The sequence below is a fragment of the Lagopus leucura genome, unplaced genomic scaffold (genome assembly GCF_019238085.1).
Source record: "Lagopus leucura isolate 7727_CA_CO unplaced genomic scaffold, USGS_WTPT01 Super-Scaffold_741, whole genome shotgun sequence".
NCBI classification, from domain to species: domain Eukaryota; kingdom Metazoa; phylum Chordata; class Aves; order Galliformes; family Phasianidae; genus Lagopus; species Lagopus leucura.
The window spans coordinates 5,705,701-5,728,372 of NW_024962256.1; the positions used below are offsets into that span (position 1 = coordinate 5,705,701).

The window sequence follows — 22,672 nt, forward strand, 5'->3', positions numbered from 1 at the left end:
ATTTTGGTGTAAATACGGCAGTTCAAAATTAAAGAGTATAATTTGTAAATGAAAACATTAAAAATTAATGTTGCTAATGTTAGGAACAGAAGAGGAAAATGATTTGTAACTACAATCCAGTGATTTCTAATTTCCACTTTGTATTTTTTTATATGAAGACCATAAGGCACCATCTAATCTGTAACCTGCCATTGTTTTACCTTTGCCTCTTCTTCAGCTCTGAGAAAATCAATTTTTGAAATAGTCTGAGCATGTAAAATTTAGAAATAAATTACACTGATAAAATTTTTATACTGACCTGAAATTACACACAAAATCTTTCTTTCCTTCTTCCTACACAAACAAGAATAGAAACTCATAGAAGAAACTTTACTATTAGCACAGAAGCCTGATTACAAAGGGCAATTACTAATTTTGAAGTACACAAGAAAGGCATGACCTGATTACAGCATCGTGATTAAGATACAGATATAGATTAAGATTAGGATGCACTGATATGACCGGAAGAGCGAAATTAAAGTCACCTTTCTAACAGCTAGTGATTTACAAAAGGTTTATACTATGCAGAAGTCAAGCAAAGGTAATTCACATTTTACTTTTATTCTGAAACATTTAGGTTCATACCATTGCATCCATTTCTGTAAAAGCTAGGAAATTGCACACCTTTAAAATAGTGGCCCTTATCCTGATTCTGAAGCATTTGTACATGCATGGTTCACTTAATATGACTCTGAACTGATGAGTTATTCACAATGTTAAATCAAGCACATATCTGCAGGAGTCAAAAATTATCAAGTCTTTTTTCAAAGACTGGTGCCACTTTGATTTTTTTTTTCAGTATCTGAAGGAATCTTTCACAGAACTGTTAATGGTGCTGAATGGTCATTCTCAGACAGTGAGAAGTATAGTTGGAGCCAGACTCTTCTTTCTAGGATGAGCAGTTCCTTTGCCACAATTAGACATTGAAGCACCCTTCACAAAAAACAGTCGTTTCTTTAACAAGTGACACTGAACACTATCCCAGCCTAGAGCAGCTTTTTCAGTTTGAAATACAAAAGCAGTCAAGTCTCAAAAACTTCAAAGAATGCTTTTCATTTTCTTTTCTCCTTGATCCACTGATAGAGCAGTTCATTTTCTTGAATTTTGTGAAATGACTTTTTCAGTCATCAGACCTGTGTAACAAATCACTGTCTCAATCACCAGATGCTCCCATTTGACTCATCTGCTTTTGCTTTGGCCTTCGGGTAGGAAGCCTCATTTCTGTAACATTTTCTAAATTCACTTTTGTGAACTCTTCTCCTTCAGTTGCACTTTGCTCCATTTTAAAAAATAATTGCATTTCCTGCAACATAATGTGTTAGTCTCAGGTTTTTACATTTCACCAGAACCCACATTTTCCTTCTTACATAGGGCAATGTCTTCTTTTTAAAAGCACAATTTTATAGCATGCGACTACTATAATTTGTGGTGCCTTTTAAGTAGTAAATGCTACAACATGGCATTTGTACAGAATTCTTAGTTTCATTCTACTAACTTAGAACTGCACTAAGGCATTTGTACTCTCATGTATATTGCTTTGCTTCTTGTAGTCAAAGACTTCCTAATTTCTGTTTTTCTTCTTCAGCAGTCTACTCTAAAGACAGTATCTCCTTTGAGGAAAACTCTAACAAGACAGACTGTCAATAATTCTAATCTTTCACAACATGGAAAATGCTGGAAGGATATCAAGTTCCTTTCCTCCAGGCTTTTTCTGCCTCAGAGCAAATAGGCCAACTTCGCATAGGTTTGCCCTGCAGGGAATGTAGTTAGTCTTTTTCAAGGTGTAAGAACAAATCCTGTAATATGAATTATATTCTCAACCAGCTATTTACATTTCCAGGTATTCGATCCAGTGATGTACAAATCAAAAAGCTGCAGAAGCTCAGAGCACAGTAGTCTCATCTGCAAGGCTGCCCCAGAATAGCACACAACGGGCTGGGTTCACATCTTTGTGTACAGAGCCCGACTGGGAAAGAAGTGCTGTCATTTCCCATTAATAGTGATGCAGCTGAGTTGAGCCTAATCACTTTAACTTTGTTTTTATGTAGTCAGTTTTCCCATTTTCTTGGGAATTGTATGACAATTGCAGAGTTTAGCCTACTTCCTTAACTGCTAAGGTTAGGCATCAATCTTCAAAAGACAAATAAATCTGAACAGCTATGTTATTAAAAATGGATGGTGAACACTCCACAGAAAAGGAAGATAGAAGAAAAAAAAAAAAACAGCTTTTGAACACCACGAGAACAGTATAAAGCATTTGGCCCAGGAGAAATAAAGTCAGAGCCGTTTGATCAAAAATCCCCGAATTCTAAGTGAGAATCAAGGGCTCAGAAACGCACACAAGTTTGACAAGATTCAGATGGTCAGAGGCCTTTTGACTCCCCAAACATCCTTCTCCTGCCCCTACTCTACTGCCCCTCTGCCAGCCCATTTCCATCTGTGTGTTTCCTGGGTGCGCTCCCTCAGCACAGCTGTGCCATTGTGCTCTTCCTGACCCAGTTGTTCATGTTTCCCTATCCTGAAGTTTCACCCTGAGCTCTCACTTCTCACAGTCTGTGGTCATCTTTCCAGGTGGCTTCCCTGCACAGTGTGCACAGCTCCCCCCAGAGCCTTGGAGCACCACCAGTGGGGAGGCTGAGGCTGGAGAGCAGAGCCAAGGCCTGGCAGCACTTGGGGCAGAGCCCTGAGGGAAGGGCTGTGTGTGGGAAGGGCTGCGGGAGGGTTTACGCAGCTCTGTGTATCCTCTGGCTTCAAGCAGCCAGCCCTGCACGGAGCAGAGAGCGCTCACACACCTGGACCTGCCCACAAGTCAGAAATGAACCTGGATACTTTGTTCCAACAAATTGAGCTCACAGGAAAGAAGGCAGGCGAGAAGAGGCGCCTCATACAACAAGGTCAGCCGCCATCTTGCATGTCCCACAGTGTCGGTCGCTGTAAATGGCCTCTCCGTATTCCAGAGCATGCCAACAAAAGTGGAGCAACACCACTGTAAAATCATGAGGGGAGTTTTGCTGGAAAAGCTTTTCAGGCAGACATTCCACGACTTCTTGCCAATGCCATTGCTTTGTAAGAACAGAACGTCTACAAACTGACCACACTTGCTTACAGGTTTTCCTTGTTTTGCAGTTAAATTTGACATAAACAAATATAATGAAAAAACTAACCAACTAAAAGAAGAGCTGAACACTGCAAAGATAAAATTAGAAACTAAGGTAAGTAGGAATGTTCATAGTACAAATAAGAAATACATTACAAGCCTATGAATTATTCTTGTTGGAAATAAATTCATGAACACTTCCAAGGCGTATGCTTCACCTGCTGGGATAGACAACATTTAGAAAATGTACAGTCTGCATTTCTGTGATGATCACTGCCAGCGAATCTATGTGCTTCTTGTGTGCAAAGTTCTGTCTGTAGCTTTCATAGAATCATAGAATCACCAAGGTTGGAAAAGACTTAAAAGATCATCCAATCCAACCGTTCACCTATTACCAATAGTTCCCACTAAACCATGTCCCTCAACACAACATCCAGTCTTTTTTCCTCACCAATCCAGCCCTGCAAGCTGACTATGTGCTCACTGCCTTGCTCACCTCAGGGTAGGCATGTGCCCAGATAACATTCCAAACCCTGGGAGCACAAAGACAGCAAAGGTACAAGAAAGCCATGCTGCTCTCCAGAAAAGAGCTGGGCAGGGAGCACATGAGCTGTTTGGGGATGGCGTAAGCAGCTCTTGGAGCTTCTTACAGCATTTTTTCATTTAAAGGATGCATTTATTAGAGGTTTGGAAATCATTCCCGTGTTGCCCACTGCCATTCCTTAAAGGGCTTATTTGTTTCACAGACAATATCTGGAAACATTTACTGTATTTACTTCACAAGATCTTGAGTTATATACTAAAGACCTTCCTGTGAGCCTGGGCTCAGCATTGTGCCAGGCCTTAGAGTTTTGCTAGGGACACTCTAGACAGGAGAAAGTTTCCAAACCTATTCAACACTTTTAACATTTTATTATGATTTCTGTTTAACCAAAGTGCAGTCATAAGTTCAGAATAACCATTCAATTTTGCAGAGTTCTTTCACCATTAATACCTGTAAGTACAAATGATTTAAAAATCCATTTGCTTGTTGCCTGAAAAATGAAGTCTAGTTATCATCCCCATGTGTTTATGTATCCATGCTGATGGAATGTGTATGCACAACAGGAAGCCTTACGGAGTCTCCTTTGAAGTTAGAACTGTTGTGCATTTAAATAAATGTCTTCAAGAACCTTCTGGGGATTACCTCACATAGATGTTTTGAGGACGATTATTATCTTTCCAAAAACAGATTCTTCTGTAATTTTTAAGGGATATTTTATTTACATATAAATATATACACACATAAACATTACTATGACAGGATCAGATAAAGAAATTCATAAGCAAATATTCACTGGTTGTAAAATGGGACTATAATCTTGCAAGCAGTTGGTCATGTATTCATGCCACAAAAGACCTTTAACACAGTAACTTATTTAGCCAACACATTATATCTGAGTGATGTTTGTTAGATAAAGCCTTTTGTAGTATTGCTCCTACATTTATTTATGAACACTGTTTTATGTTTATACTGCTAATTTGTTATTGATGCAGTGTGATTTACAATCAACATTTACGTGGAAGGTATAGAGCACCTGAAGAGAAGAGCTATTATTGTACGTGACTAATGGGAAGAGCTGAAGAACTGTTCCTAATTAAATCTTAAGTGCCTTAGCCGCCTAACATTCTATCTGGTATCCACAAAAATCTATTTTGTTTGCCTGTTTATTCTGACATTGATTCATTTTTAAATAGAACATGATACAGAAAATAAGTGGAATGGAAAAATGTGTTGCAATCAGACTGCATTTATGCTTAAAGATTACATAAATATTGAAATTATTAAAAGCAATTTATTTTTCAGTACAGGAATTAAGTTTACATGTGTCTACAATATTTAATGTAATTCAAATAGCATTAAGTAATGTTGTTCAGTAAGGCCGTTTAATTTGTCCCACACCAAATAACTGCACTTTAAAAGCACGGACATCCAAGCATGTACATGCACAGGGGCTTATGCCTGAGCAAGCAGATGAGCCTGAGTTCAAACATGTTTTGACATCTATTTCACAGAGACTGCCCGTGGTCAATCAAAGGTTCCCAGGAAATGCTATTTATTTTTTCTGTTCAGTAAAATCAGGTAGCATGTAATTAGAACCTGAATTATAGCATTTTGCCTTTCATGCCTCAATGACTTCTTCCAAAAAAATCTATTCCAAATGCATAGATTAAATAGGCATCTTGCAGATGGAGAACCTACACTGCAGTTAGTTATGTTCGTTAATATAATTACAGAGATATAAAACCATCTACTCTCTTAGAATTAGTATGCAACATAAATACTGCTGAGGCAAGCACCTCCTTGATGCTTAGCATGCCAGACATATCAGGAATGAGGAAGTCTGGCCTTTCCCTGTCTGATTGTCTCACTCCAGTCTTAGCACATTTGATTCCACTGTCCTCCTCCTTTTGATATCAGATGCACTTCCTCTGTGCTCTCTCCAAAATCATCTGTATTATTTTTCAAATCTTCTGATTTTCACCTCTAATATCACTACCCTTTGGTTTTTCTGTTTCTGCACGTGCAAACCTATGTAACACCTTGACCATCTAGTTTACTTCCTCTGTGCCTCTAAAGTCTGCTAGCAGTTCTGCAGTTAACTTTCTTTTCCCTAATTGTTCTGAGTATCACAGTCTGAGTCATTTTTTCTCCAGTACGTCAAATGAATGATTCTCATCCTCTAAGACTTTTCAACACTTAGCTGTTCCCCATTTATCTGCTGTTATATTTTCTCATCTGATATCAACTTCGGTTAGATAATGATGCAGAAGATGCAATGGAAAATTGAGAGGAATTCTTTAGCAAATTCTGAAAATGCAGTGGTTGAAAGGTATATTTTTCTATCAGATAAACTACTGGTTACAATGTATAAAAATCCGTTTAAAACCATATTCAAAATTAGAGTGTGAGTTCTGGGGGAGCTTACAGCCTTTATTCTATCAGTAGTTTTACTGTCACACTTCTTTGGCTAAGAATTTCAGCAACTGTCGTGAGAAAAACATGAGCACCTTTCTCATCCTTTCTCCTATGCAATACTAGCATTGCCGAGCTAATCACATCTGAGCCATTCAGATAACTCCAGTCAGAGCAGTGATGTTGGACCTCTATTCCACTGACGTTGTCTGATTTGATACGAGACGGCCTGTATGCAGTAAGACGTAGGCCTTTGTGTCAAGGTCGGATAACAGATTTTGTGTGATCAATATCTTTCCCCTTTTTAACCTGAGATTATTTTATATGAACTGCATTGATTTAAAAATACCATTTTGGGCAGACTGATCAGCAGCAAATTTGTCTTTTAAAGAGAGGACAATTTCTCAAAGTACAGTGGTAAACTGGAAGATTTTGGGTGAAAGTGGGGGGAAGAGCCGCTATGCTTTTTCTAGTCCAGAATCAGTAGCAGCTATGCCAGCTGTGTTTTAACCAGACCAAGATCCTTATGTCCAATATAAAAATATATGAAATAAAACACCAATAACCTATTTCATAACTTTTTGTTTTCTTTTGGAAGGTTCAACAGCTGTCTGAAAAAATGTTCTTCTTAGAAATTTTGAAGAAACATGAAGACAGCTTAGAGAAACAGAAAGCTGAACTTATAAACCAGAAAAGCATTCTTCTCCAAAACTTAGTATGTTTCCAGCTGTTGTATTCAAGTAGCTCATTTGTACTGTACAAGTTTATGCAGCCATAAATTTTGAAAAAAAAATTATAAATCTGAATAATCAATTTTTCCTTTCACACCAGCTTACTAAAAAATGTAACTGTAGTTAGATCATTGCTTTGACATTTAAATTTAATTCTCATTTTAATAATCTAAGTAATATATACTGCAGTTTACCTACAAAGCTGATTTCACATTCTTAATTTCAGTTTCTAATGTCTGCTATTGTGTGACTGAGTTCCATCACTGTGCATTTCCTTTCTAAAAGAAAAGCAGAAAAATCTCACCTTCAATTGGACTGTCTCAACCACTGTAAAATATACTGAGAAGTATCAGAGCAGAATCTCAGGAAGGCCAACACCACATTTCAGGAATCCTGGCATTCCACACTGTCTCTTTTAAACCAAAAACACTTAGCCCCTTTTGAAAAGTAGTTACTGCAGTGTATACAGGCAACAACATGTTCAGTTCACTGCCATGCTAACCCGAATATTGCCTTCCTCTTTCTGCTTGGTGTATCCCTGAGTCTTTAAGTAAGGTCACACAAGAGTAGCCTTCTCTGCGTATGTATTCATATCTCAAATCAGCAGATCTGAATTTTCAACATTTAGTATGAATTACCATGAAGGCCTTACTTTAATAAAGTAATATTACTTCAACATTCAAAATATTCCCTACCTTAAATATAGGAAGAAAGAAAGAAAAAGAAGTAGTATAAATATCATAGAAAAGTTCCTCCGAAGAAAGTATTCTCTGAAGAAATGTGAAATTTGATTAATTTTAATTGTGAAGATTTGAAATGTGGATAATTGTTTCTTTCTTCCTGTATGTAAAGCTGCTGCTTCTAATTTAATTTGACCAGCATTTTTTAAAGGAATGTACTATTACCCTTGTCTTTAGGATTACTTTTTCCAGAGAATGAAACAGCTCCCTATCAACCATAGCTGACTTAACAGTTAACAAGGGAAATAAAGCAAGTCTGCACAGGAGTAAACGACAACTTTATTTAACAGCAGACTGAAAAATAGTGGCCACAGTATGCTACGGACTTTAAATAGAACTTAGCTGTAATTTCAATAATGAGTTGCACGTAAAATACACAACTATATAATTTGACTTAGTGAATTTCAATATTTTTTTTTTAAAGGAAGAATATATCCTTCACTCTATAAGGAAAAAAGGTTAAAACAGCAGACAAAATGGTAGAACCGTAGGCCACGTTCATGTTCTGCCAAGTCAGGAAATGTGAATACATAACATATATAAACTTTAAGCATAAGCAACAAGCATGTTTCCATGTGCTAGCTTAACAAAGCCTTCATTTTTTCCACTTAAGCATTCAATTTGTCATTTCTTTTTTCAGACAGATGCAAAGAGAAAAATGACTGAAGAGGAAGATAATTTTACTAGGGAAGTAACAGAGTTTAATGATGAGTATGGACTAGCAAGCAATAGAGAACTTCTGATTAAAAAAAAAGTCAAGACTGAAATAAATGATTTAGAGAATGAAGCTGCTGTGTTAAAAAATGGTAAATCTTATATTAAATTATCTTACTGGAGAATGCAAATCAGTAAAATATAACTCTGCTAAACTATAATTTTAACCCATTCTCCTGCTGTCTGAAACCACCTCTTAATACAAAACTGAAAAAGAGTGGCCTGGCATACCACATTATATAAAGATTATTAAAGCCTCTTCTACTCTCCAATCTTTTCAGACATTTCCAACCATGTTTATTTGTGTTAAGAATATGAGATTTCCCAGAAATGAGAGTTAGACAGAGAAGCAATCCTTCAGCAAGGACATAGGAGTCATCACAGATCTCAAGCTGAACATGAGTCAACATCAGAATACCAGCACCATACTAACACATATAAACAAAATTCTAACCACTAAGATATGCAAAATAATCCTTCATTGTATGTAGGCCAGTTAAATTCTTAACTGGTGCTAAGATGGATGTTGCATTTCAAGAAAAAGCGTGCATGCACTAGCTAGACATAGTCCTCATGGGAACAGTGGGAATGATCAGAGATCTGGAGGACATGAGAAAGGAACGGCTGAATGAATTGAAATTATTTAACCTCTGGAGGAAGAGTGCTGGAAGATGGGTATCTCTCTTCAAATGTTTAAAGGTTTCTATATATGAAGGAAAGTCATTATATCACTAAAGTAGCTGTAAAGCAAAATATTTGTAATTATTTGCATGCCCAACAAACTGAATGTGTCAAACATCCTAGGAACATTAAAATAATTTATTTTCATAATCAGCAATTAATTATATGACGTGTGATTTCCAGTGAACTGCTTTTAAGTCAACTACTTTTGGTTATATTTATGGTTCTTTGTCACCAAATGAAAAGATGGGTAAAAGTAGTCAGGAAAATTGAAAATTATATCACGAAGACTAAACTACAATGCCTTTAAATTTAAAATATAATTGTTTACTTCCTTAGAAATGGAGACAATGGAACATAAGAATGTTCATTTAAATGTGCTCCAGCTGCAGAAGAATGAATTAAAGCAGGAATTATTTACTCTGAAAAGTGATCTCGAAGGTGTGCTTTATAATCAGTTGTTATGATAATTATTTCTGCCTTGACAAATGATTCCAAAAGATCTTTTCTGTCAAGTTATTTTTCTTAGAAAGAAATCATAGAAAAAAGATTTTATATATTTTACATTATGCAATAAATCATTTTAGGATGAGTATAACAAAAATAGTGGACTTCATTAAGATTTATGCTGAATGTCTCTGATACCAAGATGTACAGTTTTGCTGAATCATAACCTATAAATATGAAAAATAAAATTCTACTTTTGCTAGTAAAATATTTACTTACCTGGAGAATTAAGTGTTTGAGAGTGACCTTAAAATCAACGTAAGTCTTGTTTAAATACCATTAACTTGTAATTAAAGAATGTTATTAAAATTTAAATTTTAATAATCAACAGGACTTAGGCTGATAGAGACAGATGTGGCTGAGGTGATACAGCTCTGATTTGTAAACTCCATATTTGTTTTCTGACATTTGTGCATTATTATATGAAAGGCAATGCATAAAAAAGGAGCCTACATGCAAGGATGGGGAAAATGTGCTAAATAAACAAAAACACCTACAAAATAAGCAAGTAAAAAGACGCAGAAGAAGGAAAAGTTCTGTGTCAGTGGGGCTGACAGGCAATAGAGTGATTATTTCACAAACACGTAAATAACATCATAGTACATGAGTTAGGAAAGATAGACTACATATATGGTCACAGATTGTGTGGGAAAAGGAATAAGACTTTATAAAAGATTGCAATGAGTATCAATTACAGTACTAAAATCATGCATGTTCTTTACTCAGATGACTTTTCCCTACAAACAGTTAAACAGCAAAAAGTGTTAGCTAAATTTAAAGAATGCAGACCCTCTTTGAATATGGATGATTAACATATATTTGTAAGATCATTATTATTTTTTTAGACCTTGAGAAATTAATCAAGGAGGCTGAAGGAACAATGAAAGATTTAGAAGCAGAAAAAGTCCAAGTGACTGAAAAACCTCAGACCAATCCAGAATGTTTAAGGTAAGAGTCTTGTGTTAGTAGATGCTTAAATTTAAGCTTAGCTTAATAATTACAAACCAGTTCTGGTGGTAGTGACTGTTTTGTCTTTCCTATACAATATTCACTGGAAATCAGGAGTATCAATTGTGTTTGTCACAAGCTACAAACGCCTGTTGTTTCTTACAGACCTTTACCCTTACACGCATGCTGCAACAAACTAAAAACTGGAAGCAGTTGAAGGGAAGTCCCAGTCAAACTTGGAGGAAGAGCAAACTTGGGCAGTAGGCAAGTTCTTCCCTTTTTGGAAGAACAGTAGTGATACAAAGAATGTCAATGAAGTACCCCAATGCTACATGCCCTAAGTAACTGAAGCTTCCACAGGTGATGGTGATAGAATGGAGGGCCCACAATAACCTCTTCAGCTCAGCTGGGTCTTGCATATTGGACTTACTAAATGCAGATTTTTTTCTTTACCGTCCCTAACTTCAGTTCTAGTGCGACTTCTAGTTAAACTAGTTTAGAACAATATTTTGAAGACTTAAACAGAAGACAGAAGGCCTTTCACACTCTCTTAATAGTGAATGTTGCTTTCTAGGAATTGACCTCACACGATTCATTTGTTGTCTGTTTGCTCAGACTTGACATTTGCATTTTCACCATACACAACAGAATGTAACGTTCAATGCAAAGAAACTCTTTCTAGAAAAGAATTGGCCCAAATTTTTCTCTAAAAAAGTTATTAAGGAAAAAAAACAACTTTTGTTAACAGCGCAGTTTGTTTCTATACATTTCATAAGTTCTTGACTATAATAAATAAATGCAAGGTTTCTTTTCCCCTGAAATCTTTCAGTGGAGAAATAAAATGTTGCAGGGAACACTGGGGATTTTTCTGAATGATTTGTTAAAGCCCTATATGTTGTTGAATGCCAGTTTCTGAAAGAAAATGATATATCAGTCCCATTACTAACTCTCTTAACCTCTTACATGGTGCTGAGACATGGCCAAATTTCCTTCAACATAAAAATTAATTAGCTCACAATTCTGCATACAGTGGCAAAAACTTTGCATTCAACATATACATAAAGGACAATGTAAATAATAATAGCAGTTGCAATTCTGTTGCAGTTGTAAGACAGCCTGTTATAATTCACTCCCTTACATTATTCATTCGATCATGATATGTTAGGTTTTGTGATATATGAGACTGTCAACTTCTTTCTAAATAACACATTTCCCTTGGAGTAGTTTACTGCCGTAATGCCACTTAATATTCAAATTGCCATAATTAGTTTTCTGTAATGGGTTTCCTGTGTATAAGCTACAGAAGTAGCAGACATTAGATTACTTTAAATCCCCAGCTCTGCCACTGATTCACTCTGAGATCCCAACCCATACACACCTGTCTTTCTACTCAGATCTCTGTGGAACTGTACTTTGGTATCCCATAGGTGGAAGATGCAACAGGGGATAAAATATTCTGAATTTACAACCGAAGAAAGAGGGATGATGAGATTTTTTTTACTTCATAAAATGCCTAATATTATGGTCAGGATAACCTGGCACTGTTTGATAGCTGCACGTAGTGCAAAATCTAAATAAAGTGCCGCTACTGTTACTGCTGCAGCAGAGCATGTGCTCAGTCAGTGCCATTAGTCCCTCTGCAGCAGATTCTTGAGTGAACCATGCTGCCCACTCCTCCAGCTGCCCTCACTAAGAGAACCTGAGAATATAGAAGCATTTCTGTAGCAGTGGCAAGACAAACTGGAGTGATCCCCAGGACCCAAGCAAACAAGGAGGCCCTCCCAACAGGCTATATGCATCACTGGCTCTTTTGAAGGATCTTCTGCAGTCAAAGTTCTAATTAATACAATCTTAGATACACTATTGATTGTACACACTGTGCTTGAGAAGCAATATTTTGAAGCCTAATGAGACAAGTGTTTTCTTTAATTAAGGTTTTTTCCCCTCTTATGGAATCTATTGTAGGAATGTATTTTTCACATTTACTGAGCGCTGCATTTAGTATATGTTATTCAGAGAAAAATTCTTTGACATAAGACAAACAATGTTGATCAAAAATACTTATTTTTTCTGATAAATAAGCACGAAATTTGATTTTCTCTATTTTGAGTAGGAAACCACACCACTTTTTAAATGGCTAAAAATACCAATGTGTTTAATGCTTCCTTAGAACAAATGTGAGAGACAGTCAGCATCAATAACCTGATATATGTAGCTCCCAGGCCACCCTGTAACTCTGTTACTGTATCACATACCTAGTCTCAGCTTAAAAATCAATATCAAAAGTAGCTGGCAAGGCAAGAATCTTCATTACAATTAAGTATATATCTTAAAGTAAATTGTATTTCAGCTGAAGAATGTAGCCAGCTAATTCAAATTACAGCAATTTATCTTTGATCTGAGAAAAATGCCTTATACCATATCTGCAGTTTCATAAAATTTCTCCCAAATCCATCAAAGAATTACAAAAGGTCACAAGAAGCACACGCTGCTAATTCCAACTATTGGTGCTGCAATCACAGCTAGTTCTAATACATGAGATACTGAAAAAATCTAAGCAAAATTTGAATGTTGAGCACAGATGTAGCTATGGATAAGGACTAAATATAAAATAAAATTTGGATCTGGGGGGGGCAAGGTATGCAACTCTTCCAAAAATTGTCATATTTGGAGAAAAAATTAGTGGTCAGGCACTGGAACAGGCTGCCCAGGGATGTGGTGGAGCTACTGTCACTGGAGGAGTTCAAGAAGGGAGGCATGGTGGGGATGGTCAGTGGTTGGACTAGATGATTGTAGAGGTCTTTTCCAACCTTAATGATTATTAATGAATCTTAATGAAAAATATATTATGGTTTATATGTGATATAAACAATTGCATTATATAGTATGTTTTTTAAGAAATATAACAGCAGTGAAAATCAGTACTTTCAAAATGCAGCGTCTTAACATCTTGCCGAGAGGGAATGTTCTTCTTCCAAAATCCTGCCAAAGACACGATTTCCTTTTCTGCTGATGTAAGCTGGGAGGTGTCCTATGACCACTAATGATTCTAAAATATGGCAGCGATAATCTTTGTGCCAAAATATGGTAAAAGTAATTAGGGCAAGGATCACTGAACCACGACAGCAAGCTGAGGGAAACAAATCTACTAGCAACCCCAAAATTCAAGTCAGTGATGTTCCTTGAGATCCTTGAGAGTGCTCCAACTTCTTGTTAGATAAGGAAAACAGCTGTCAACAGTACTTCCAATGGCAGAAAAGCATGTTACCTGACATCTGCTGCTATCATCTGCCTATCACTACCTTCTGAACTTTCAAAATTTCACTTGTACTGCCTTGCATAAAGTAATCGTGCATAACAGGTGAATAAAGTACATTCTGTACCTGCATGAATCATCCCTAGCACAACTAGGATGTTCCACATCCTTCAATAGTTTTGTTTTTATGTACTTTTGTTGCTGTTGCTATTTGATACGCTCCAAAATGATTTATTTCAACACTGACTCTTCCACTCCTTTCTTGAAAGACAGAAATGCCCACAAATATAAGAGAACCACATCTTGCACATGCTTTTTATTTTAGAGAATTGCCCACTTTTATATTCTGGTTTAGATTATTGTTCTTCAGTTTATTTTATTATTACTTACACACCAAACCTCTGACTTCCAGTTACATTCCAAGCACGTATGTAGAACATACTGACTGCTGCATATATAGGCTTGTATATGCAGCATTAAAAGTGGGGTTCTTCATCAGAAATGATGATTTCATAGGGCATTTTACATTTTCCTAGGGCAATCTTCGGCGTTAGGCTTTTTCTTGTACTGAACTACATTCTGGTATTGCTCAATTTATTACTGAATTCAAATGAATGGGTCTTTCTATTTTTTAAACTCTTTTCCATTCTTCTTTTCATAAAAGTTCTAAAATGTTACTGAGCATGAAAAGAAAACAAAACATTGAAATTCTGCTATTTTGCTTACTGCTCCTTTCTGTAAAGCTAATGAGAGGGAGGAAAAAAGACCAGAAAAATAAGATACTTTAAGCCAATCATAAAAATTTAAAGAGCAATAAATATTCAAGATTTAAACAACCTGAATCTCCTCAATACTTGAGAAAATAATTATGTAATTAAGGCCTGTTCCAGTTAACAATACATAAACCAAAAATAATTTGTCATTTCAATTCGTTTTATTCAGTCCATAATTTTCACTCAGGAAGTTTTGAGGTTTTTGTTGGTGATTACACCTCCATTGTTAATCTCAGATGCTAAATTTTCCATGGTTGTCAGCATTCTTCATGCAGTTCTCGACAGCACAATGTGCTTTCTTACTGACCTGAACATCAAGTATATAAAGCACTACAAACAAAGTAATAGATTGAAAATACAAAGAAATTTCTATTTCTTGCTCTCTCTCTTCAAGACACTTTAACCCCTTCCTCAGTGTAGGCTCCCTAATGTAGGCTCCTCACATCTCACGGTACAGACGCATCATTCAGAGATTTCTTAAAGAAAAGTGGTCTTTTTCATGAAAGGGATGCAATGAAAATCAAAGCCTTATTTTAATCATTTGCTCTGCCAATGTCAACCCCACGTACAGAACAGCAAGAGAAAACTTTGGCAGCACCTCTCTTGAGTTCCATTTCCTGGGCCACTTAAATGGCATAAGACAGAATCAAGCAGAGCCTTTAACTGATATAAGGAAATACCTAATTATGGCATTTCACTATTATTTTAACTGTAGTTACTTATTACATTATTTTGTCAATTTTTTAGTCTTCTTTCCCATTTTAATTTTAGAATAATGTGCTGCCTTATGTAAGACAATCCAGATACAATTTTAATTAGAATTTATTTAGACTAAGAGCAGGCAATTTCTTCTGAAAATTTTCACAGTAGTATAAAGGGAGACTGTTATTTGAAACCTGAATATCTGTTCTGAATGACTGCCTAAAGCCATGTTTCTGGTGGTTTTGAAAAAACATTTTGCAATTAAATTTTATTTTAAATTTATAATCAGGAGATATCAATCTCTGGAGTAATATATGTGGTTTAAAATGAGTTTTTTAATGACAATCTTCTCATTGATTTTTAAGCTTTTCCTTTTAATAGCAGTGTCCAGTGAAACTATTATAGTTTGAATTATGTTAAAAATGCTTCAATTATAAATTGTGGTAAGGATTTACAAAAAATAGATCAAATTTGACTAACAATATCTTTCTTTCATAAGACAGCAACTGGTTAGGCAAAAAAAGTGCAATGTCATCCATCTAGATGTTAGTAAAGTATTTGATATCCCACTATTAATTAAGCTGAAGAATTTGTATTAAAAATTTTGAGCAAGGAAATGACTAATAGGAACATCAGTAATGGTACTGGAAAAAAAAAAGAGCTGGAAGAATGTAACTACAGTTACAACTGATCTTACTTAAGTTTTTCTATGTCTTTGGAATAGCAAATGTTTTAAGAAAAGAAAAGAACTCTGGTCCTTATACAGCAAAGAGAGGAGGAATGTCTTTACAACAGAAACAAAAACCAAGAAATTTTTGACAACTCCATTTGGAATCTTTCATCTCAATTTCAACAGAGATGCATTCAGCCTGGAGTGGGGAATGGAGAGCCCACATTGCAAAGGAAAACAGGGATGTGTCTTCCTAGCTCTAAGAAAATACTACATTTCTCTTAAAACAAAGCAGCCCATTATAGAAATAATTCCAGTAATAGGACAGTTGTGCCAATCCCCCTAGAGAAAAATCTCATTTTACCTGTACAGTACAGAAGTCAAAATATTCAAACTGGAAGGATGCTTGACCCGTATTTATTTTCCATGCCTTTCAATAGGAAAATATGTTCCAATGCTAAGCAGTCCATACACCCTTGGTTTGCTATCTGTGCAGAAGATCTTATTCTAAATGTGCAGCTTAATTTCATGTGTTTTAAACTTTCCATGTTTAATCAATTACAATAATAATATATTCCTTAAAGCTCTTCCAGCGAAACCACCAGTTTTGTACTTTTTTTGAAGAACAGTGTTCTTCTATTTATTTTCATTTACATTTAATTCCAATTGTTTCATAGCCTAGTATACTGTTTACATATATTACATCTTGCTAGCATTTATTATAATTACTACATCTTAATTTGTATTCTATTTCTGACCCATCGAACGTGTACTTTTATAACTTATCTGTTGAACTCAAGAGCTTGAGTTTGTGTTTCAAGATACTAAATCCCATTTAGGACTCATTTTCTCCCTTCCACAATTAATTAATAATAGTCTGAAGTTCATTGACTGCTCCAGTTGTATCAATAGTATTTTTAGTTTGATCGTGTCAGCAAATTGTAGACACCCTGCAAAATCTTGTTCTCGCTTTTTTGCTCTCAAAATACACATTAATCTAGTCCCAATACCACAGTGAGACTGCATGGCCCCAATACATTAGCTTTGGTTTGGGCCTGAGACTGTAAGCCAGTCTTTTATTCTTTTCTTCAGTTTGAATAAAACCTTAAAACCTTGATAAATGTTTCTCCTGACCTTTGTGATAAAAATTCAGGAAAATCCACGTATATACTCCTGGGTTTATATATAACTTCTAAGAGAACTCCCAGATTTGTATCATAAATCCTATTCTTTCTTTACCAGCATCAAGCAATTTGATTTATAATACTCTAATGTTTTCCCTTGTACTTACACTTAAAAAACAGAATGGCAATCATATGCAAGTTGGAGGCAGAGGGAAAGAATACTTTCTTTCTTGTCTCACTAAAATATAACCAAGAAATGCTCTGGTCCTTCTGCATTTTCAACAGTAACCAGGTCAGGTTACCTTTTGTCTTCTGCTTGGACAAAAAAGCTGCTAAAATGTATATTCATGCACCTATCTGAACAAAGTATGTCTTCTTTGAGATCCCTTTACATAAACTTATACTTAAATTGTAGGTTTGGGCTACTCAGTCTTGATCCAGTATTACAAGTCTGTGGATGATTTTCGGACGGATCTGTCTGACAGTAACGTTTTTTTTTTTTCATCACACTTCAATTCATAATACCAACATCTATTGATTTCACAATTATTTTTCCTATTTGCCTTCTGCATATACAGCTAAAATTCAAGTAGAGTGCATATCAACCACAAATGCCAATGGTATTTAATAGATGTGCTCATTTCACAGCTGCAAAATCGATCATCTTCAGTGATCTCCATCTTCATCTCTTTGTCACTTCTAGTATTCCAGAGTAATGGAAAATGGACCATTGATAGCTGAGGTCAGCCTTGGGCAAGCCAGCATTCAAAAAACATTCTGATGCTATTGTCCCACCTACTTGATTTAAGGCTAGGTTCTACTATTGCCATTTATCTTAAATAAACTTTTTCAAACTTCTTTTCACAAATAAAGGACTTCTGGTCCAGCTTTTCATTAGAGCCCACTACCTGAAATTCAGTAATTTAACAATCCAATGTTAATCCAATGCAATTACATTTTTTTTAAAGTATATTTGATGGTCTCCTAGAACCATTTAGAAAATGCTAAAAACTAAAACAAAGGACGTGCAAGGCCAAAAACTAAAATGTCTTCTCAGATTTTTTTTCAATAGATTTGCTTTCTATCATAGTTGTTAGGAGGGAATAATTGTCATATTAATCCTTGTTCTGGCAAGAGGTACATCTCTTTCCATTTCCGAAGGTGACAGAAAAGTTGCCCTACATCTAGACAGTATAGTTCCATGAATAATTGGTTTGCACATTCAATCTGATAGTGAAAAGATGAATATGAATATCCTGCTTATCTGAAATGTAAAATGAAAAAAGCTAAGTCTCCTTCCAGGTTAAGCATTATTTTGAATAGTTCCATTGTCTCACATTCCTTCTGGTAAAACTTCATCATTTATTCAGTAACTCAGGCGTCTCCAATGCATTAATTGTGTAGACAGCCCTTGTTTTGTGAATATAACATTCCTGGCACATACTGCAATTATCTAGCTTCTAAATAAGAAAAAAAAAAAAAAAAAAAAAAAAAAAAAAGGAAGACCTGAATGCAGAATCAATTGATTAATGCAAAAATTAAACACCACGTTTGAATAAATGACTTTTATCACTGCTACCCAGTGCTGTACAAGGAGCTGTGCTGTCGCCACTTTAAAAGTTTTCTAAAATATTTTAAATAAAACTTAAAAATCCATATGCAGAGCTTTACAGTTTCAAAGCACATCATCGGTAGTAATTCATCCACAATCCCAAGACACAGATAAGCACCTGTTACTGCTTATCTTCCAGTTGTTCTGTCCTTAGCGTACACCTAACATGGACAGGTATCACTCTTAGCTGACTCTTAGCACCAAACAGGCTGTGCATCAGTGCTGCAACGTCAAAGACAATGAGAGAACATTTTCCCAGAGGTGAACAGATTATGACTTTCCTTGCAGTAAGTTCAGTAACGTAGGGCTTTTGTTTCTCTTAAAGGAAGGTTCTACTATCCCACCAGCAGAAAGTGCGGAGTAAAAACACAAGGAGAGAAGGCAGTGAGGTTAACCTGGTTTAATCAACATCCAAAGCTTAACTTAGACCTTGAATTAAACTTTCCTCAATGAAATGGTCTGTAAACTAGCACTGTACTACAGTACTCTGAGTATTTAATTTCTCAGAGTTCAGAATTTCCTGTTGTTCAAACTCTTGTATGTGTTATGAATACAGAAGAAATATTTCCAGGAGGTATTTCCTGCTTTGTAATATGCACACAGAGCTGATACTGCTTCTATACTGATGGTAAGATATTTATGTTTTCTAGAGAAACAGCAAAAGAAGCTTGAGGTTCAGTCCCACACTACTATTCTAATGCCACAAGATAACATAGCTATTTTTCTCACATTGAGCTATGCCTTTTACTATTACCAAAGCCATTCAGAGATCAAACACACATTTTCTTGTGAAAAAAATCAAGCCTATCTTGGTGAAGAAGAGCATTATTTATATAAGATTAGATTTTTTTTCTTTTGTATACTACAAGAACCAATAAAAGATTGCTACCTCTTCTTTCAACCTCAGTAGAAGCAGGGTTCTGCTTTGATGCATTAGATTAGCTATTTAATGAGAACCAAAACATATACCTTTCCTCCTTCTTTCAGTCTGTCTGTATGGCCCGCAATACTCAGCATCAGTTGCTGAAACTGCATGAAGAGTAAGCAGCTTCAGCTCTCTTGTGATGCTTCCCTTCCAACAGCCATGGAAAAACTCGATGTAAAGTATTCATCAGACTTTTAAAAGCTCTGGCAGAGTTATTTCTTGGACGCTGAGCAGTAATCTAAACCAATGTAGTCACTGCTGAGAAAAGTTTCGGTGTCTACTTTTAGAATGAAAAATGTCCCACAGGTTCCTTAAACACCGATGTTCCTCTTGGAATCTCTTTTTCTATAAAGGTCTTTTTTCCTCCCAGATGAACTGCATTTTTCTGGATTTCAAAAAAATGGATCTGTGACCCTGGTTTGTAGGCAGTGCTAGATAAGACAAGTCTTCTGTCTCTTTTTGTTCTCTGAAGATATTTGGCTCAGTAGCTGCAGCACTTGAGAATCCTGTTGCTGTTTGTTTTTATAAATTGCTTCCATACTGATGGTAAAAATAGTTAGGCGCTGTTTGTAAATACTATTTCATGCCTCAAGCAGACAAGAAAAAGCTCTGATTTTCCATCTGGCTCCATACTGTTTGATTTCTTAACAGGTTTGAGCCAGTTAGGAAGCTACTGATGTCTTTAATTAAAAATAATTTCAGTTAATATTTTTAATAGAAAATTTTTACTGGGAGCATCCTGTAAGCCTGAAAGAATGGGAAAAAACCCATGCTCTTTTCAATAGGAAAAATCACTACATTAAAAGTAGTCCTTATTGTAGAGGAGCCTATGGATGGTATGGAATCCTGACTGCACAAGAACTGCCACATTGGGTCAGGCAGGGGGCTCATCTAATCCAGTGTTTCTTCACTGGCATCGACGAGCGGATGCTCAAGTAAACAAGAACAGCACCATGCTGTGTTTCCCAAGTATCGACACACCTAAACAACGAAAATGATCATTAATGAAGTAATTCGTCTAATTAAGCATTTAGTCAAGATGCACTTTTTAAAAACCTAAATTGCCGTTTTCTGAAGTTCTCCACATTGTCACCATAGCTGGCAGTGGTGAATGAAATCCAGTGCTAACGTGTGAGAGCAGCACTTTTGCCAATTACAAAAACTACCAAACTTAAATCCTGATCGTGCAACAGATCAATGAGAGTTTTCTCACAGTAGTCAAATTGACAACTGGGACCAAAACTGAACAAAATAATCCAAGCAGCAATTTGCTGCTATAAAAAAACATTGTTAATTTCTTTGTACACAGGCTTAAGAAAGAACTGGAAAACTACAAAGATGATGACTGGGAAAGCATCTATGAGACTCTTCGAGCAGAAGTTGAAATTCTGCAAATGGTATGCTATTCTCACTACATATTGTAAGTGCTTGATATTTATAAAGGTGCAATTTAAGATGATTAGCAGTGGTTTCAGATAAGCGTTTTATACTGTATACAAAGCCAACCATCCTTGCATTGCAGGTGCACTCAATTCCCATCTGTTTTAACCTATTGTTTCCAAGTGTCCAGTAGTATAAGCAAAGAAAGAGAATTCAAAGACACATTGTTAACAGAAGAAAGATCTTTACGGGGTACAGCAATAATCATTAATTTCTTGAAAGCTGCAAACTACTATGCATTTAGGAGCTAAGTTAATCTTTAACTCCAGCTGTCAGTTAAATGAAAGATGGGAATATGGAGAAATAAGACCATAATTGCATCCTTTTAGGGAAACATTTTATTTTGCCCACTCACAATTTCTTCACAAAAATCTGTTAAATTATGTTTTTCTCTAGATGTCAGTCCTAACACACATTTTTTGATTGTCAGTCTGTGTAACAACACAAAGAGAAGAAATGTTTTGAAGTCTCATTTTTGAAAACAAAAGGTTTTTAAAAGTTCATTTTGGAGCCCCTGGTTGAGCTGTATGAAGATGCAGCTGTTATTCTGCATCAATAGCGGAATATCAGTCATGGAAATTTTGTATTACTGACTCATGATCATTTTCAAATTCCTGTTGGAGGAATGTAACTTTCTTCTGCTTCATCCATTAATTTTATTATGCCTGTCAAACTTCAGAAACAAAAACAGTGTAATGTTTAAAAGCTTCTCTGTAAAGAACACAGTGAACTCATTCAATTTGATTTTCTATAATTCAATTCTTTCTGTTTTCCAGAAACTATCACAGAAGAAGTCTTCAGACAAGTGAATAATGTGTGACACATCTTATGAAGTGTCACAGAAGTTAGTCTGAGTATTGTAAAACAATTTTACTCGAGGTCTCTCAGGATTGCCTTTCGTGTTTCTCATTTGGTTTAAACCACAAGTTTGTATGTGCCTTTATTTTACATTAAGATTGATTTGTATTAATTTAAAAGTGGGGGGAGGGGTTTTGTTTGTCTTTTCTCTTTTTCTCTGTGTTCATCCGTCCTCAGTTCAACAGCAATCCATCCTTAGATTCCATCCTTAGATTCCTCTGTTGCTCATGAATGGACAACACTTCATCTGCAACACATACAGCTGAGTTACCATATTACAAACTCCATTCCCTATGTACTGTTTTTTCTCCTTTTAAGTTAGCAATGCGGTCTTATCTGGGAGGAAGACTGCTATTATCATCAATAAATAAACTGTATTAAACAGCTTTGGCTATTTACTTTATAACTTGACAATGCAGTTCTCTGATAAGCTCTCTCAAGCAGCTCAACTCAATTAATAGAGGATGGTTGTACAGAATAATTTATAACTCTGCAGACCAGTAGATGTCTCCAGTTATTGTAAACCAGTCTGCTACTCAGCATTTGTGCCATAAAACTTATTCTCTTCTCCCACAACCTATGAGGTACTGAATGCACTTCATCACTTGACAACAGACTAAACTCTATTTAAATAAGTTCACACTTCTGGGGAAGCAGTGAAGAAATTCCATTGAGTAAGGAACCCTCTTCACTCAGGAATGGGCAACATTTTTTCCACCCGAGTGAGACAAATAACTGTTCTGCACTGTTTTTTCTACGCTCAGAGCCCTCAGAGCTCTGCTACGCATCAAACTGCAAGAGGTGTTCTATTAAGAAGGTAGGAATCAAACTCTTTGGAAGTTGACCACGTTCTGTCTCAGATGTTGACAGTTTTTTTTCCTGTTCAGACACAGCTGCCT

General features: G+C 35.9%; 1 protein-coding gene across 1 annotated transcript; it reads left to right on the forward strand.

Moving 5' to 3' along the window:
* Nucleotides 1–2,854: 2,854 nt before the first annotated feature.
* CCDC172 (coiled-coil domain containing 172) lies at nt 2,855–21,724 on the forward strand. Its single transcript, XM_042863601.1, has 8 exons — nt 2,855–2,933; nt 3,166–3,251; nt 6,691–6,807; nt 8,204–8,369; nt 9,298–9,399; nt 10,311–10,413; nt 20,785–20,872; nt 21,692–21,724. The coding sequence occupies exons 1-8, from the start codon at nt 2,855–2,857 to the stop codon at nt 21,722–21,724; spliced, it is 774 nt and encodes a 257-aa protein (XP_042719535.1).
* Nucleotides 21,725–22,672: the final 948 nt, after the last annotated feature.